At 31.2% G+C, this 18,082-nt stretch overlaps 2 protein-coding genes across 2 annotated transcripts; both read left to right on the forward strand.

The window, feature by feature from the left end:
- Positions 1-155: 155 nt before the first annotated feature.
- LOC662547 (endothelin-converting enzyme homolog) lies at positions 156-6,123 on the forward strand. The gene is made up of 11 exons (XM_064358406.1): positions 156-481; positions 534-686; positions 742-1,022; positions 2,553-2,801; positions 2,848-2,940; positions 2,994-3,247; positions 3,296-3,407; positions 3,454-3,725; positions 3,775-3,833; positions 5,469-5,842; positions 5,893-6,123. Exons 1-11 carry the CDS (start codon positions 424-426, stop codon positions 6,067-6,069), a joined length of 2,082 nt encoding a protein of 693 aa, XP_064214476.1. The 5' UTR covers positions 156-423; the 3' UTR covers positions 6,070-6,123.
- Positions 6,124-7,891: 1,768 nt separating this feature from the next.
- Positions 7,892-17,813, forward strand: LOC662514 (uncharacterized). Its single transcript, XM_064358203.1, has 25 exons — positions 7,892-8,072; positions 8,118-8,315; positions 8,372-8,618; positions 8,689-8,815; positions 8,863-9,078; positions 9,124-9,472; positions 9,525-9,690; positions 12,051-12,154; positions 12,205-12,396; positions 12,445-12,570; positions 12,608-12,749; positions 12,804-12,930; positions 12,978-13,035; positions 13,088-13,272; positions 14,643-14,811; positions 14,868-15,047; positions 15,107-15,279; positions 15,524-15,731; positions 15,778-16,155; positions 16,208-16,274; positions 16,593-16,719; positions 16,766-16,996; positions 17,047-17,215; positions 17,262-17,441; positions 17,497-17,813. Exons 1-25 carry the CDS (start codon positions 7,892-7,894, stop codon positions 17,673-17,675), a joined length of 4,479 nt encoding a protein of 1,492 aa, XP_064214273.1. The 3' UTR covers positions 17,676-17,813.
- The last annotated feature ends 269 nt before the right edge of the window (positions 17,814-18,082 follow it).

Consider the following 18,082-nt stretch of genomic DNA (forward strand, 5'->3'; position numbering starts at 1 on the left):
TTTCATTAAAATTCCAACAAAACATCTCTGATTAGGATTTGGAATGCGATTAGATCACGGAAACGATAAGAGGATCCTAAATCAATCAATCAAGCATCTAGTCACCCTATAATAAACGTGCGTGAAAACATAAATTGTGACTTTATTGTTGGTTTAACGCAATAAAGATAAAAAATTCGGTTGAAGTTCAAGGACTCTTGACACAAATCACAACAGCGCTGTCTTTGAACTTTCCTTATCAGGAAAATCTACAAGTTTCCGCAATTTAATAATGAAATACAATGAGAATATTGAAAGAGAAATCGTGTAGCAAATTCTGAAATCATACAAATCAAATTGTAATCACCAAGAAATTTATCTTATCGAGAAGACTTATGCACTTATTCGAAAACAAAACCTAGTAGTGCTAGTGCTACCGAAGTGATGAACGCGATAAAAGTCATAGTAGGTCTTGTGACCCTAGCCATTGTCAATGGACTTGGTAAATAATCACAACCATTCAAAAAAAATAGCTATCAAGGTTTTTTTCCTAGAATGGAGCTATCTAGATTTGACGGTGAACCCTTGCGATGATTTCTACCAATACGCTTGTGGGAATTTCAAAAATGCAAGGCCCAAGCCTGAAGCTGACCCCCTTCTTGATTTTTTCACGACGACTGAAAATGCGATGGTTGAGATTGGGAAAGGTTTGAAGAAATTCCGAGTTTGCTCAAATATTGAAAAATGTGATTGAAATTCTAGAAATATTGTCCAGTCCGATTCGAAAACAGGATCCTAGAGCTTTGAATTTAGCAAAAACGGCGTATAAATCATGCGTGAGAATCTCAGAAGTTGATTCTTTACCGTACTACCAGAAACCTGAAACTTTGATTGTGAAAGAATTCGGAATGCCATTGGTTGATAATCGCACGCTGACACAAGTCAATTGGACACAAATCGGGGAGATTTCCAGCCGGTTTGGCATCCAACAAATGTTTTCGTTTTTGGTGAAAAACTTTAATCCGGAGGACTACGCTCTGATTGTAGGTTTTTCTCTTAGAATAATAATAATAATGACAAAATATAATAATCAAAATCAAAAATTCTTCAAAAGATCAACAAAATTTTTATTTTTTGACAAAGTTTTTAAATAATTTATTATCGAAAATGACCAAAAGTTAATTCTTTATAAGCGATTATTCAGCAAAAACTCAATTATTTGCGCAAAATTTCTTAAAATTTAAACCAAAAAATCACAGAATTATGTCAAAAATTACATAATTTTTGCAAGTTCTGAGAATTTAAACACGTTTTTAAACCAAAAACAAAGTTTTTCTTCCTATTCTTATTGAACTAGAACGAAAAAATTACCAAATTTGGTCGAAAATGACCAAAAATTTACCTTTTCTAAGCGATTATTCAACAAAAACTCACTTTTTGCGAAAAATTTTTTAAAAAGTAAGCCAAAAAATCACAGAATTATACCAAAAATGACATTATTTTTGCAAATTTTGAGAATTTAAACACGTTTTTGACATAAAATCAAGTTTTTCTTCTTGTTTGTATTAAACTAGAACAGAAAAAATCACCAAATTTGGTCAAAAATTACCAAAAATTTATCTTTTCTAAGCGCTTATTTAGCAAAAACTCAATTATTTTGCAAAATTTCTTAAAAAATAAGCCAAAAAATGACAGAATTATGTCAAAAATGACATTATTTTTGCAAGTTCTGAGGATTGAAACATGTTTTTAAATCAAAAATCAAGCTTTTCCTCTTGTTTTTACCAAACTAGAATAAAGAAATCACCAAATTTGGTCAAAAATGACCAAAAATTTACCTTTTTTAAGCGTTTATTTATCAAAAATTCTAATATTTTGCAGAATTTCTTAAAAATTAAACCAAAAAATCACCGAATTATGTAAAAAATTGCATTATTTTTGCAAGTTATGAGAATTTAAACAGGTTTTTAAACCAAAAATCCAGTTCTTCTTCCTCTTTTTTATTAAACTAGAACGAAAAAATCATCAAATTTGGACGAAAAAGTCCAAAAATTAACTTTTGCTAAGCGTTTATTCACCAAAAAGTCAATTATTTTGCAAAATTTCTTGAAAAGTAAACCAAAAAAACACAGAATTATGCAAAAATGACGTTATTTTTGCAAATTCTGAGAATTTAAACACGTTTTTAGACCAAATATCTAGTTTTTTCGTGTTTTTATTAAATTAGAACGAAAAAATTACCAAATTTGGTCAAAAATGATTTACCTTTTCTAAGCGTCTATTCAACAAAAATTTAATAATTGTGCAAAATTTCTTAAAAAACAAGACAATAAATCGCAAAATCATGTCAAAAATCAAAATTTAAACACTTTTTTAAACCAAAAATCAAGTTTTTCTTCTTATTTTTATCAAACTAAAATGAAAAAATCACCAAATGTGGTAAAAAATTACCAAAAATTTTCGTTAATTCCAAAAAAAAACTCAATAATTAAGAAATTCTTTCTATTTTCCTTTAACTGTTGACCACATGGTTTCACATTTATTGTTTGACTTGTCAATAAAATATTGTTTAGATGCTTCCAGATAGTTTCGACGAACCCAAAATGATCAGACCCCAGCACATCAAAACCCACGACCAAGTGATCCAAGAGTCGTTCAAAAATTTAGCAAAACGAAAAACCAAGCTATTTTTAGGCGAAGATCCCTTAAATAAACTCATTTTGGACATTGCAAAATATCTAGTAACCGACAAACATGACTTTGAAATAATCAGCGAGTTGCAAAAAATCCAAAATTTTGCAGCACAACTTTTTACCGGAGGAGTGAGTTAAACAAACGCCCAGAACTTGTAACCATGATTGTTTCCAGACCGTTGATGGTAATGTCACAAAACCGGAGGATATCCTGACTTTGGGGCAACTCCAGAACTGGACTGACGCCCAATTTGGAGACTCTGTTACAGTCAGTAGGCTCAAATTTTTGGATTTTAGTCACAAAAAAATTTTTTTTTTTAGATCAATTGGGTCGATTATTTCCAGGCACAGTTCGGACCATCTGGGCTTAATATAACCGAAGATTTCGTTGTGTATTTAATGGACCCTGCTTCAGTCTACGGTATTTTGAACCTTACAAGGCACACTGAACCCAACACTGTCCAAAATTTCCTCCTCCTGCGAATTTTCCTGCACATGGCACCAGAAAGTGACCAAGTGATTCGGAGCGCCCTTGAAACCTTTTACAAAGCTTTGGGGTTGAAATTCTACGACAGGTACCAACATAACTACAAATACCCCAACTCTAGTGTGTAATTTTTCAGGCCTGAATACTGTACAAGAAAAATAATCGATGTTATTGATTCTGCAAGTCTTAGTTTTGCGGTAACGCATGATTACGTCCGTCACCACTTTAATAACAATAAATTACGTAACGTAAGACATTACTACCAACTTAACACAGTTAAAAAAATAATTCCAGGCTGTGCGGCTGATTCACGAAATCAAAAACGTGTTCAATGAAAGTTTGAAAAATAACGATTGGGTTAATGACGAGGAACGCAATGCTCTCATTTCGAAATTAAATAATGTTGAAGTTTTCCTGGGATTCCCCGAATTTGTTCAAGACACGAATAAGTTGGATACGTTTTACGAAAATGTCCGAATTTGTGAATGGGACAATTACGGGAATGCACAAAGAATTCGCTCCTTCAAGCTGGCATATTATTTTGCAGCTTTTAACAATCATAAACTGTAGGATTACCAACTGTCTTAAATTTAATTTTATTAAATTTGGTTGCAGATGGGAGATGTCGCCGTTTAAAGTGAACGCTTACGCGCAAAGAGCCAGCAATAGAATAAGTTAGTAACTTAATTGTAAAAAAAAAAAATCGGTGGCTCCTGGCGAACCGTTCTTGGACACAATTTATATAAGATTTTCCGTCTAAAGCCCACATTAAAAGTATTGCCAGTTCTAATAATGACAGTCGTCTGAAAATTTGAAGTAAAAAATTTTCAAAAAACCCAAAATTTTTTGAAAACGGCTAAATTTAGGTATAAGATAAAAATCGCCGTGAAAGAACTCAAAAACGCAGTAAAAACATATCTTTCCACTCAAAATATGAAAGTTGATTGCAACTATACAGGGTGTCCGAATAGGAGATATCCGAAATTAAGAGCTTTGGAGAAACACGTCTGATACATTCTAAGGTCCGTTTTTTGTGAAAATAATTTTGGACAAAACCGCATCCCGCTATCGTCTTTTGTTTTTGAGTTATAAATAAAAGTTAACATTTTAGCAAATTTTTTAAAAATTCGTATCTTCCTTATTATGAAAGATACAAATTGGAAACAAAAACGTTGTAAGACACTTTTTTACAGAGAATTTAATAATGTTATCAGCGATTTTTTTAACCATTGGTTTAGTTGTAATAACATATAGTTTATTTTTTTTAAATACGAATCATAGGCGGCTGTGATATTTTTCCAAAAGTTTATTTTCTCTGACGCGATGTCTATTTGTGTGATACATTAATTTTGAATATTTAAACGAAACATTTCGTTTTTTCTTTATAGTAGGCCATGAAAAAATTTTGGATTTTTAATTAAACTATGAAAATTGTATCACCCAACAAGTATTTATAATTAAATAAATTTTTAAATCCTAATTAATTCAAAAACAGCATAATAAATTTTTATTGGATAAAATTTTTGCAATTAATAAAAATTATTTGTTTTTATATTTAAAATGGCAAGCTTACGTTGTCATTCTATTTTGCAAATTTTAAACATGAGACGTCGGAAAAAGAAATATTTTATTAATTGTATGATTGCGTATCAATAGAATTTTATTTTACAAAAAATGTCAATCCAAACACCAAAATCAAATCACCTGTGGTAAAAAAATACATAACATTATCAACGCCACCTCCGTTATACTTCACTAAATTATAAAAAAGTGTCATCAAGTGGTAGCGACACATCGTTTTCAATTGTCTGCAATTCACAAAATTTCTAGATTATTCACACCTTTTATGTGAAATAATTTTTCCATGGCCAACTATTTTCAAATATTTTAAATATATTTTTTATCAAAAGTATATAAAAATATCAAACTATATTTATATTGTTTTGAGTTCAGAAAAAAATAAGCTTTTCGAAAATGTCATAGCCAACTATGATTCTCATTTAAAAAAATACAACTTTATGTTATTACAGCTAACCGAATGATTAAAAAAAATGCTGATAACATTATTAAATTCTCTGTACAAAAGTGTCTTTGTTTTAAATGTGTATCATTTATAAATTTATTAATTTATAATTATAATTTTTTTAAGATTTCGCTAAAATGTCAACTTTTGTTTATAAGTCGAAAACAAAAGACGATAGCGAGATGCGGTTTTGACGAAAATTAATTAAATCATCAAAACTTTCAATACTTCTAATGTGGGATTTAGACGAAACTGTCGTTCCTTTACAATTTATCACTTTTTCCAGTGATGCCACTTTCAATGTTGCATGAAACCTTCTACAAAGGCGATAGTCTCACTTATGACTACAGCAGGTTTGGGAGTATTCTAGGCCATGAGCTGCTCCACCATTTTGACTCAACTGGGATTCACTACAATTTGAATCATTCACTTTCAAATGCCACGACTCAGATTTACAACACGAAAAAGCAGTGTCTTGTTGACCAGTTTAACGGCTATTATGTACCGGAACTTGGACGTAATGTCGACGGTGAAGCGACTTTGAATGAAAACATGGCGGATAATGGCGGACTGAGACTTGCCTTCCATGCTTGGAAAAAATTAGTCGGGGACAAGTCTACAAAAATTGCAGAGCAGTTGTTCTTTTTGGATTTTGCTCAAGTAATTTATAGCTAGCTGTGGACGTATTTTTTTTTTAATTTTTGTTTTAGTCGTGGTGTAGTCAGGAGTCGGTTGAGTATTTGAGGGATCTTGTCGAGAAGAACGACCATTCTCCTAGTCGTTATAGGGTTTTGGGAATTGTTAGCAATTTGGAGGAGTTTTCCAAGGCTTTTGATTGTTCGGTGGGGAGTGGCATGAACCCCCAAAATAAGTGCACTGTTTGGTGATTTATAATTAATTATTTTGGATAACAATAAATTAAATAAATTATGTAAGCGTTATTTTGTGTGTTTTTTTACTCAAATAGCGTCCCGTACTTATCCTTATTTTGTTTTTCTCCTTAATATTTCTTTCATTTTATTCCGATTTTTTCCTTAATTCTTTTGACAATTTTTTCCAAATATCATCAGTTCTCATTTTTCTATTGAGATATTTTTCACAAAACTTTCACACAATTCTTCTATAAACCGTCTCTTGGTTTCTGATTTCTTCGAAATATCTTCCTGTTTACTTCCTTTTTTAATTTTTTTTCCTCTAACTTCTGCATTCCTGTGTTTCTATCCCAATTTCTTTTTCTTCCTAATTCTTTGTAACAGTTTTTCCTTCTTGCTTTTTAATTTTTTGCGTTCTTCTATTTGATTTTTTTTAAGTACTTGTTTTGATTCTCTATTTCTTCTCCACAATTTTCATTTAGTTATATGTACCTCAACTAAATGCTATTTTCTTTGGTTTTCATCTAGATTTCTCAAAATGTCTTCTAATTTGTTTTTTGAAAAAAATTCTTCCTCCAATTTTCTGGCTGTTTTCCTCAACGTTTTTTCATTTCCTTGCTGGTTTATTTAGTTATATTTATCTTCAATTTTATTCGTTATTCTTATAATTTCTCCGATATATCCTTATTTGTCCTCTCTTACTTCTGTAATTTCTTAGAAAAATCTTACTTGATTTTTTTTCTCATACAACTCCGACCAGATTGTTCCCATATATTTCATCATTCCTTTCTGATTCATTTCTTCCTCAAACTCTTATTTTCTTCTAAAACTCCGTCTTATACTTCTAATTTACTTTGTGGCAGTTTATTTTACCATTTCGTTGCCGAATTATTGTGTTATATCTTCATTTCTGTTTTGAATAATTTTTCTTTGATTCTTCTGTCGATTTCTTCTTCAAAATGTCCTCTGTTCTTTTTTTACTGTTACAAGATTTCAAATCAACAGACTTATTTTCTCAACTATTTCTTCCTTTCTGATTTCTTTGACATATCTTCCTTTTTTTTCTCTTACTTTCCAAATTTTTTCCTGATCTAAATAATTCGTCCATTTCTTGTTTTTTTCTTCTAACTTTCTGCATTCCTTTATTTCTATCCCAATTTTTCTTTATTTTTTTCTCATTTTCTTGGTGATTCGTTCTGTCATATCTTCCTCCACTCTCTCATTTCCTACTGAATCATTTTGTTATATTTTTTGATTTATTCCTTGATGCTTCTGATTTCTTTGAGATATCTTCTAGTCTTCTCTTCGTAAACTGATTTTTTCTAGATCTAAATGAGTACTCTATTTCCTGTCTAAACTATGTCTTTATCTTTTCTAATTCTTTGTTTCAGTTTTTTCTTCTAATTCTCTATTTCTCCTCCACAATTTTTTTAACATCTTCTGATTTCTTTAAAATTTCTTCAATTTTATTGTTTTTTTTTCTGATTATCCTCCTTGGTTCTCAATTACATTTTGTAATTTTTTTCTAATTTAAAAAAAATCCCTTCTTACTTTGTTCCTGAATATTTTATCATTTCATTGATTTTTCTTCCTCAAAGTTTATTTTTAAAGTTAACCCGGTTGTTTGTTGACAATATTGCCAAAGTGTGTTAACCCGAATAAAAATGAAACAAATGAAATCTCTCGTCTTGTGCGTTACCCAAACAAGTTTCTTCAAGTAATTCAAGTCCCTAAAAATTGGATCAACCTTCTCTTCAGACAAAAAAACGCGTTAAATTTTTACAGACAATTAACACAGTTATAAATGCTCATTGAACTAAATAAAATTCAGTACAACATGCAGCCTGATATTGACGTTACATCCGCCCTAACATGGGCCATCTCAGCCCTTGCCCTTTTTTTCCTAGTAAAATACAACTGGAAAAGACGCTGGCTGTACTATCACGGCTCCAAAATCGACGGCCCTTTTGGCTGGCCCATCATTGGAAGCGCCCATTACTTCATCGGGGGCCAAAAAGGTACAAAAAAAACCCAACACGATTCAATCAAACCTTCATTTCTAGTATTTTACCAAAAAATGGTCAAAGTGTTTGAAACCCAACCGTCCGTTTTCAAATTCTGGTTAGGTAAGGATTTGTTAGTGGTGACCTCAAAACCGGAAGATGTTGAAATCGTGTTAAACAACAACAGTTGCTTCGGAAAACCCAAGTTTTACGATTTTGCCTTTAAACTGTTCAGGAATGGGCTCTTAATAGCGCCAGGTCAGTATTTAAAAAAAATAAAACTGAATTTTATTAAAAAAAATTCTGAATTTAAGCGAGCATTTGGAGGGATCGCAGACGTGTGATTAACCCGACTTTTAATCCCAAAATTTTGAATTCGTTCATCGAGATTTTCGGCAAACATGGGAATAAATTAGTGAAAGTTCTTGAAGAAAGTTGCAGTGAGAGTGATATTTTTTTGAAATTATTTAGGTGCACTTTTGATATCGCCTGTGAGACACTGGCTGATGTCGACAGCGAGCTAATCAAAGGGCAGGATAAGTACCTTCAGACCGTAATAAGGTAAAACAAAAATAAAGAAAAAAAAATAAAAAAATAAAAAAAATAAAAAAAAATGAGTGATAATTTTCAGAATGGAAGATATTTTGGCAATTCGTTCGTTCAGTATTTGGCTTCACCCTGACTTCCTCTGGAAGCGTTCTTTCTATGGAAAAGAGATGGAAAAAGCGTCTGCTGAAGTGTTCGCTTTCGTGAAACAAGTCAGTAATTTGGGAAAAGTTGTACAAATTTTTTACCAAAATTGTAGATTTTGGCCTTGAAGAAAGCATCGGTTACTGACGATGAAAATTACAAGAAGAAACGTTTCCTGAACCATTTATTAACAACAAGTGAGACAAACCCACAAATAGACGAACTCGCAATTTTGGAAGAAATCCAAACAATCCTGGTGACAGGAAGCGAAACCACTGCTATCACAATTGGGATGGTTTTCATTATTTTAGGGATATATCCAGAAATTCAGGTAATTTTTTTAAATAAAACGAAACAAACTTAAAAATAATCGTAGGAAAAAGTGAGATCGGAACTCGAGTTAATTTTGGGCCCCGATGACCGGGAAATAACTCTGGAAGACATAAATAACCTGGAATATTTAGAACGTGTGATTAAGGAAACCTTGAGAGTGCTCCCAATCGTCCCACTGATCACCAGAACGGTGGAACAGGACGTGAAACTGGGCACTAAAACCATCCCATCTGGTAGTTTTGTCCTGGTTCCCATTGCTTCCATTGGTAAAAAGGCCGAATTTTGGGCGGAGCCGAAAAAATTTGACCCTGATCGGTTTTTGCCCGAAAATAATGCCAATCGGCCACGGTGTTCTTTTATTCCGTTTAGTTACGGTCCCAGAAATTGCATCGGTTTGTAAAAAAATTAATTAAACGAGTTCCTGGTTTTAGTTATTTTTTTTAGGTTTCAAATACGGTATGATGTCTCTGAAGGTGCTTTTGGCCACAGTTATAAGAAAATTCACCTTCAAGCCGTCACAGTATAGGAGAATTGAAGACGTCCGGTTGATTTATGGCATGGTTGCGAAACCGAAACATGGTTTTAAAGTGAAAATAGAGAGGATAAAGACGTGACAAAAAAATTCAAATGTACAATTTAAAACAATAAAAAATTAGCAAGTTACTTTTTTCTTATTTTTTAACACTTGTAATTTGATGGTAAAGTACAGGCGAATTAAGTGAAAACGACGCTTCAATAACCAGTCCCTGTATCGGATTGTAGTTTCAAAAAAATTCTTATTACAAAACGTGAAATAAAAAATTAAACTAATTTAAATTAATTAAAAAATTATTGTTTTAAATAAAATCAAATTACAATAGAGAAAGCCCAAGTATTTCGTACACAAATTTGGTACAGTTTACCAAAGTACATACAATGTGTTCAAAAATGATTGTTTATCAAGTCGACTATGGAATTCAATTCCGTGATTTTTGTTATCGTGTACTTTTTCTTTTTTAGATTCGAAGCCTTCTTGCATTATTTTGACGAATCTGTGACTTTGACGGCATTCACAATTTAAATTAAGCGGCACATTAAGTTCAAATTTCATAGGTGACTTGATAAACAACCATTTTTGAACACATTGTATTACAATTATAACAATTTGTCTATGTCAATTTAATCTTATTTTAATTATTTATTAATTAATTTAATTAATTTTTGACAAAATTTTGCAATTTTAATGCGTATATGTAGTTGAAATATGTAGTTATTTTTGATTAAATCTCCCAAAGAAATTGCTTCCATTACTTTATTTGTGCTCAAATTTAGCGGTTTTTCGACTTAGTTTCCAAAAAATTCAAAATTTCTACCCTTTTCACATGATTTGCAGATTTATCGGTTGATCATTGTCAAAATTTTGAAAAATAATTGCATTTCTACTTAAAAAACAAGCTTAAATACACAAAATAAGCAAAACTAACAACATTTTGGCTTAATTTTGTGACTTTTTGAATTATTTGAATCAAAACAAATACAATTTTTTAAATTTTTTTCATTTTTTTTAAGTCAAAAATTATTACATTTTCATATAGTTTATTTATTTTTGGCGAAATTTTCGAAGATAATAATTAAATGTTTGTGGATTTTATCATTTTATCTTGTTAATGCATAATTTTCATGAAAAAATGTTTTTTGTTAAATTGTTTATTAAACATTTTCCTTAAACTAAGTTATTATAGTTATTTTCTTCATAATTTATAGATGTTATGGCTCTTTTTTTTATTAGCGTTTTTTCTTTTTTTGCTATTTTTTTCTTATTTTTACTGTAATTATAAGAGCTACGACTCGTCAATTTATTTAATTTTGTCAACTATTATTATTATTATTATTATTATTATGTTGTAGCAGAACTAAAGAAATTCAAATAATTTTGCGTTTTTTTATGCTAACTATTTGTTTTGTTACTTATTTTGTGACTATAATTAAAGAATTGTATTTATTTTTTTTATTTCTTTAATAAAAAACTTGAAAAAAAATCTCTGTTATTTTAATATTTTTTCCCTTGTTGGTTCCAGTTTTCTTTATTTCTCCCTTTTTTCCCCAGATCTAAATAATTTCTCTATTTTATGTGTAAATTTTGTGTTTTTCTGTCTTAGTTTCTTCTTCTGATTCTTTGTCTTCCTATATTTCTGTTCCAAATTTTTCTTATTATTTGCTCATTTTCTTGCTGATTTTTTCCATTACATCTTCGTCACTTCTTTCTTTTTATCGATAATTTACTTGCGTTTGGCTTATTTTGTTTCTGATTTTTTTACAAATTGTCCCCTAGCCTCGTTTAAAATTTTCCAAAATTTTTTTTCATTTGCTTCCTGATTTATTTTGTTGCACTTAAATTCTATTTTGATTATTAATTTCCCTTAATTCTCCTTCAATTTGGATTTTTCTCTTTTTCTACCTAGTTTATTTCATGTCTGTTTCCATTTTTTTCTTAATCCTTCTTTTGTTTTTTTCACAATATATATTAATTTAATATTCTTTCACTTTGATGCTTCTTTTGATGTTGTTTACAAAAATGAAGTTAATTTTTAGCTTAGAAACTGCAAGCAAACATTTTTCTAAATTTCGTATTTTGTTTACAAATTGTTACAACTTCACAAAAAATAATCTTATCAGATTTTGCGGAAATAATCCAAATATGCGGTACTTACGCGTATGAAAAACAAGTTCTCTCAAGTAATTCAAGTACCGAAACGGACTAGGTCAACCACCTTCTCTCAATTATTTAATGATCATCACAACTTTAGTATTAAAAACCTTGAAAAGTAAAAGCCCAAATTCAAGTTTCGAAAATTTTTACAGACGATTTGAAATTATAAAGCACTTTGGTCCGTTTGCAATCACTCGTTTACAATGAAACGCGACTACATTGACATCACCTGTGCCCTAACTTGGGCCTTCTCGGCCCTTGCCCTAGTTTTCATAATCAAGTACAATTGGAGTAGGCGCTGGTTGTGGAGTTGGCTCGAAAATAAGCGGACCCTTCGCCTGGCCCATCATTGGCAGCGCCCATCACTTCATCGGAGGCCAGAAAGGTACGAAAAAAAAACCAAAAAAAAAATAATAACTAAACCCCAACTTTCAGTGTTTTACAAAAACATGATCAAGTTGTTTGAGACCCAACCGCCAATTTTCAAATTCTGGCTCGGTAAGGATTTGATTGTTGTGACGTCAAGGCCGGAAGATGTTGAGACTGTTTTGAGTAATTGTTTCGGAAAACCGAAATTCTACGATTATTCGTATAAACTGTTCAGGGATGGACTTTTGATAGCGCCAGGTCAGTACTCAGGAAAATTGGGCCCTTGCTGAGTAATTGGCGTTTTAGCAAAAATTTGGAAAGATCGCAGGAAAATTATTAATCCGACCTTTAATCCCAGAATTTTGAACTCGTTCCTGGACATTTTTAATAAACATGCCAATCGGGTAGTTGATGTTTTTGCGGAAGGTTGCGGTAAAGAATCGTTTGATGTTTTCTTGAAACTGTTCAGATGCACTTTGGATATTGCCTGTGGTAAGACTTTGTAAAATTTTTTTTACAAAAATTATGGAAAAAATTTATTTAGAGACACTTGCTGATGTTGACAGTGATTTAATCAAAGGTCAGGACGCCTATTTACAAAAAGCAATAAGGTACGAAAATATAATTTAGAAAAAAAAATATTTTTTTTTTATTTTTTTTTCAAGGATGGAGGATGTCTTAGCAATTCGTTCGTTCAGCGTTTGGCTGCATCCAGACATCGTTTGGAACAATTCCTCGTTTGGGAAAGAAGTAGCAAAAGCATCTCCAGAAGTGTTCGGTTTTATTAAACAAGTAAGCTAATTATTTCCCACTTTGAACAAAATAATAGCCAATTTCAGATCATAGGCTTGAAGAAATTAAACCCAGTCCCGGAAGTTAGTGAAGATTTTACGATAGGTTTGACTGGATTTAATCCAAGTTTTTAACTATTGATTATTTTTAATTTCAGAGGACGAATTTTGTAAGAAAAAACGTTTCGTTAACCATTTGTTGACTGCCAGTGAGACAAACCCACATTTTGACGAATTGGCTGTTGAGGAGGAAACCCAAACTATTCTTATCACTGGTAGCGAAACTACAGCTATCACAATTGGGATGGTTTTGATTATTTTGGGCATATACCCAGAAATTCAGGTATTTTTTTAAGTACATTAGAAAAATAAAAATATTTCGTCTAATATCTCCAAAACTACCAATGGCACGACAAAATTGAAGATAGATTTGGAATCCTCATATAATTCCACGTCATGTAGGCATATTTTTAACTTCAATTTTTAATTATTGTGATTTTGAGAATTTTTTAAATGTTATGTGGGTAACCAAAAATTTTGATCAAGTTGTTTTATTCATATTATTTGCACAGTTTTGACTCGATTGCCACTAAATGTTGTCGAAAAACACATAATAAGCTGCCAAAAACGGCTACGTGCCGTCTTAGATCAATTTGTATTTATTTAATTTTTTTTTGATTTTTTTGTTGTTTGCAAAAATTAAAATTAGCCAAGTTTTGTCGATTATCTCCAAAACTACAAATATTTGAACAAAAATAAGTACATATTTGAAATCCTCAGACAATTTTACCTTAGGTAGGTGTACTTTAAACACCAGTTTTTGGTTAGTGTGGTTTTGAAAATTTTTTTTCGATCGGTAGGAAGGTTAGCAAAAATTTTGACCAAGTTGTTTTATTCGTATTATTTGCACAATTTTGACTCGACTGCCACAAAATTTTGTTCAGACACACATAATGAGCTAGTAAGAAGGGCTATCTGTCGTTTTAGATCAATTTATGTTTTCTAATTTTTTCATCATTGGTAGATTAGAAAAATTAAAATCGATTTATATGTCCCCTAATATCTTCAAAACTACGAATCAAAGGGCAAAAATGAAAGCAGATTTGGAATCCTTAGACAATTTTACGTCAAGTAGGCATACTTTAAACACTAGTTTTCCGTTATTGTAATTGTGAGAATTTTTTTATCAGTAGGTAGGTAATCAAAAATTTTGACCAAGTTGTTTTATTCATATCATTTGCGCAATTTTGACTCAATTGTCACAAAATTTTGTCGAGAAACGCACAATAAACAACTGAAAAGGGCTACGTGTCGTTTTAGATCAGTTTCTATTTATTTTAATTTTTAAAAATTTTTTTGTTGATTGCAAAAATTAAAATCAACCACATTTTGTCCATTATCTCCAAAACTACGAATCGCAGAACAAAAATAAAGACAGATTTGGAATCCCCAAACAATTTTACGTCTAGTAGGCGTACTTTTAACATGATTTTTTTTATTATTGTGGCCTTGAGAATTTTTTTTATTGATAGGTAGGTAAGAAAAAATTTTGACCAAGTTGTTTTATTCGTTATTATTTGCACAATTTTGACTCGATTATCACAAAATTTCGTTCAAAAACACAAAATGAGCTGCCAAAAAGGTCTACGTGTCGTTTTAGATCAATTTCAATTTTTTTCTAATTTTTTTTAATTTTCCAAAAAAAAATTCTAGGAAAAAATTATGGACGAACTCGACCTAGTTTTGGGACCCGATGACAGAACAATAACTCTAGAAGACATAAACAAAATGGAATATCTGGAACGTGTGATTAAAGAAACCCTGAGAGTACTTCCAATCGTACCAATAATTTTACGTTCAGTGGACGAAGACATAAAATTAGGTAAAAAAACTCAAAATAAAAAAAAAAAATCGCCGAAAAATTAACAATGTTAACAGATCCTTACACAATCCCGGCTGGTAGTTTCGTCTTAGTGCCAATCGGTCACATTGGCAAAAAACCCGAATTTTGGAAAGAAGCAAACAAATTCGATCCTGATCGATTTTTGCCCGAAAATAACTCGAATCGACATCGTTGTACGTTCATTCCTTTTAGTTACGGGGCCCGAAATTGTGTGGGTCCGTATTTTAAACAAAAAAAAATTTTTTCATTTTTGGCTAATTTTTGGTTCTTCAAGGTTTTAAATACGGTATGATGTCCATGAAGGTGCTTTTAGCAGCAATTTTGAGGAAATACAACGTCAAACCTGCACAGTATAAAAGTTTGGAGGAGATTGAGCTCATTTTTGGAATGGTGACGAAACCGAAGCACGGATTTAAAATAAAACTGGAGAAGAAGACAAAAAAAATTGTAAATGTATAATAAAAATTATCGTAATAAATAAACTCAAAAAAAACTGACCCATAATTTTTTAAAGTGTTTGTAAACATGTATAAACATATTCATTAGGCTTTTGCTACACAAAGAACAATTCCATGTAAAACAGACACAAATTAAAAACGTCCTTATCAAAAACACTGCTCATTTTCACTTACTGACGCAGTGACCCGATTAATATAAATAAATTAAACAACCAACTATTTCATCATAAAATTTCAACCAACAAGTAAAAAACAGCACGAAAAAAATGTTTTCAAACGCGACATCAGTTCTCTTATATACATTTTTGACTTTAATTTTATTTCTCGTACTAAAAAATTTTTGGAAAAAACGCCGCCTTTATTATTACGGCTCCAAAATAAGCGGCCCTTTTTCCTGGCCCATTATAGGCAGCGCCCATCTTTTCTTCAGCGGCCCCAAAGGTACAAAAGGTATAAAAAAAATCCAAAAAAAAAACCTCATTTCCAGTATTTTACAAAACATTGGTCCATTTTGTGGAAACCCAACCGGAAATATTTAAATTCTGGTTGGGCCAACATTTACTAGTCGTGACGTCACGACCGGAAGACGTCGATTGTGTCGTAAATAAATTTTTCGAAAAAGGGCCATTTTTTGAATTTGGTAAACAATTGCTCGGAGATGGTTTACTAAGAGCTCCAGCTCACATTTGGAAAGATCGCCGAAAAATGTTCAATCCAACATTTAGGACGAAAATTTTGAACACATTTATTGGCACTTTTGGACGACATGCCAATAAACTGGTAGTGGAGCTTGAAGAGTGCTGTGGAAAACAATCGTGTGACCTACTTTTCAAACTGTTGAGGTGTAGTTTAGATACAGCGTGTGGTAAAAAAAATCGGATAATTTTCCATAAAAAAGTACCATTTTATTATTTTAGAAACTTTAACAGACGTTGACAGCACTTTACTGGAGGGAAAAGACAATTATTTACGAAATATGATTAGGTGCGAAAAACCAGCTTAAAGTTCGAGGACTGTCTTTATGCAACGAGCGTAGCGAGTGTTAAGTGTTATTTGTTGGAACATTTCAATTTAAAACACGTTGCTATGGAAGCGTGTTTTAAAACACTGATAACAGTAATTTAAAACACGTTGCTATGGGAAACGTGTTTTAAAATAGTGTTGCATATCTAAACACAAGAGAACTTTAAGTGTTATTTGTTGAAACATTTCAATTTAAAACACTGAAAATAGTAATTTAAAACACGTTGCTATGGAAAACGTGTTTTAAAGTAGTGTTTTTGCGTAAAATAGTGTTTTTAGAGTTGAGGATATTGTGTCAGTCCGTACTTTAAGTTTTTGGTACCATGTTGATATCTTTTGGAAAATGTCACCTCTAAGCAGAGAAATGGATAAAGGATGTGAGGAATTATTTTCGTTCATAAAACAAGTAAAAAATGAGTGAAAATTGGCATAAATAAGTGACAAAATTTCAGGTTATAGAATTAAAAAAATTAAACCGAAGCCAGAACAATAGAGATAAAGATAATGCCATCAAAGAAAAACTCTTTATAAATCATTTACTAAACTTGAGTGAAACTGATAGAAAAATTGACGATAGGGTTGTAGAAGAGGAAATTCAAAATATTTTACTTACGAGTACCGAAACTTCAACTCTGGGAGTTGGAATGGTTTTAATAATTTTGGGAATATTGCCAAAAATACAGGTACAATTTTGATTAATTTTTTTAAAGAACCAACTAGAAAAATATTAAAGGGTAAAGTGAGTGAGGAACTGAAAACTATTTTTGGTACGGATGACAGACAGCCAACTTTGGAAGATATTAACAAGTTGGAGTACCTAGAACGTGTCATTAAGGAGACTTTTAGGTTATTTCCGGTAGTACCAATGTTCATAAGATCAGCTGACCATGACATAAAATTTGGTATAATCGAACGAAATAATTTACAATTTTTTTAAATTGTTTTTAGATTGTTATACAATCCCAGCTGGGAGTATTATCCTGATTCCAATTTTTCAACTTAACAAAAAACCCGAATTTTGGAACGAACCACAAAAATTCGACCCTGATCGATTTTTACCAGAGAATAACTCCAATCGGCACCGTTGTACATTTATTCCGTTTAGTTATGGGCCCAGAAATTGTCTCGGTCAGTTTTTCACATTTTCTGTTTGTTTTTATTAAATTTTGAATTTTTTTTTCAGGTCTGAAGTACGGTATGATGTCGATGAAAGTCGTACTATCGACTGTTTTACGAAATTATACGATTAAACCAACTGTTTATAAAAAGTTGGACGATATCGAGATGATTTTTGGGATCGTGAATAAACCTAGTTTGGGGTTCAAAGTCAAGTTGGAGAAAAAATGTAATTTTGAAATTTGAATAAAATAAAATAAAATGCCACCACGAAATGATAACTCCTACTGACTGCGCCAAGTTTTTAATAGATAATTTAGGTGTAAATTACTGAGGAAGATATTATAGAAAAAAATTTACTCTGACAAAAATGTTTCAAAATTTCTTAATAAATAGTTTTTTGCAAATTCTGAGGATTTAAACACGTTTTAAGACCAAAAATCATTTTTTTTGTTTCTATTAAATCGAAAATTAAATCCAAAAAATCACTACATTTGGTCAAAAAATGACCGAAAATCTACCTTTTCTGAGTGTTTATTCAGAAAAAAACTCATTTATTGCGCCAAATTTCTTAAAAAGGAAGCCAAAAAGTCACAAAATTCTGTCAAAAATGACGTTATTTTTGTAAATTTTGAAGAATTAAACACGTTTTT

This window comes from Tribolium castaneum, chromosome 8, assembly GCF_031307605.1.
Source record: "Tribolium castaneum strain GA2 chromosome 8, icTriCast1.1, whole genome shotgun sequence".
Taxonomy (NCBI): Eukaryota; Metazoa; Arthropoda; class Insecta; order Coleoptera; family Tenebrionidae; genus Tribolium; species Tribolium castaneum.

Bases quoted from the DNA above. Each gene is read 5' to 3' on its own strand.
- LOC662514 (XM_064358203.1), top strand. From the start codon at position 7,892: ATGCAGCCTGATATTGACGTTACATCCGCCCTAACATGGGCCATCTCA. The intron at 13,273-14,642 runs GTATTTTTTTAA...AAAAAATTCTAG, and splicing joins GCATATACCCAGAAATTCAG to GAAAAAATTATGGACGAACT. The intron at 15,732-15,777 runs GTACAAAAGGTA...CCTCATTTCCAG, and splicing joins TTTCTTCAGCGGCCCCAAAG to TATTTTACAAAACATTGGTC.
- LOC662547 (XM_064358406.1), top strand. From the start codon at position 424: ATGAACGCGATAAAAGTCATAGTAGGTCTTGTGACCCTAGCCATTGTC. The intron at 687-741 runs GTTTGAAGAAAT...TTGAAATTCTAG, and splicing joins GATGGTTGAGATTGGGAAAG to AAATATTGTCCAGTCCGATT. The intron at 5,843-5,892 runs GTAATTTATAGC...TTTTTGTTTTAG, and splicing joins TCTTTTTGGATTTTGCTCAA to TCGTGGTGTAGTCAGGAGTC.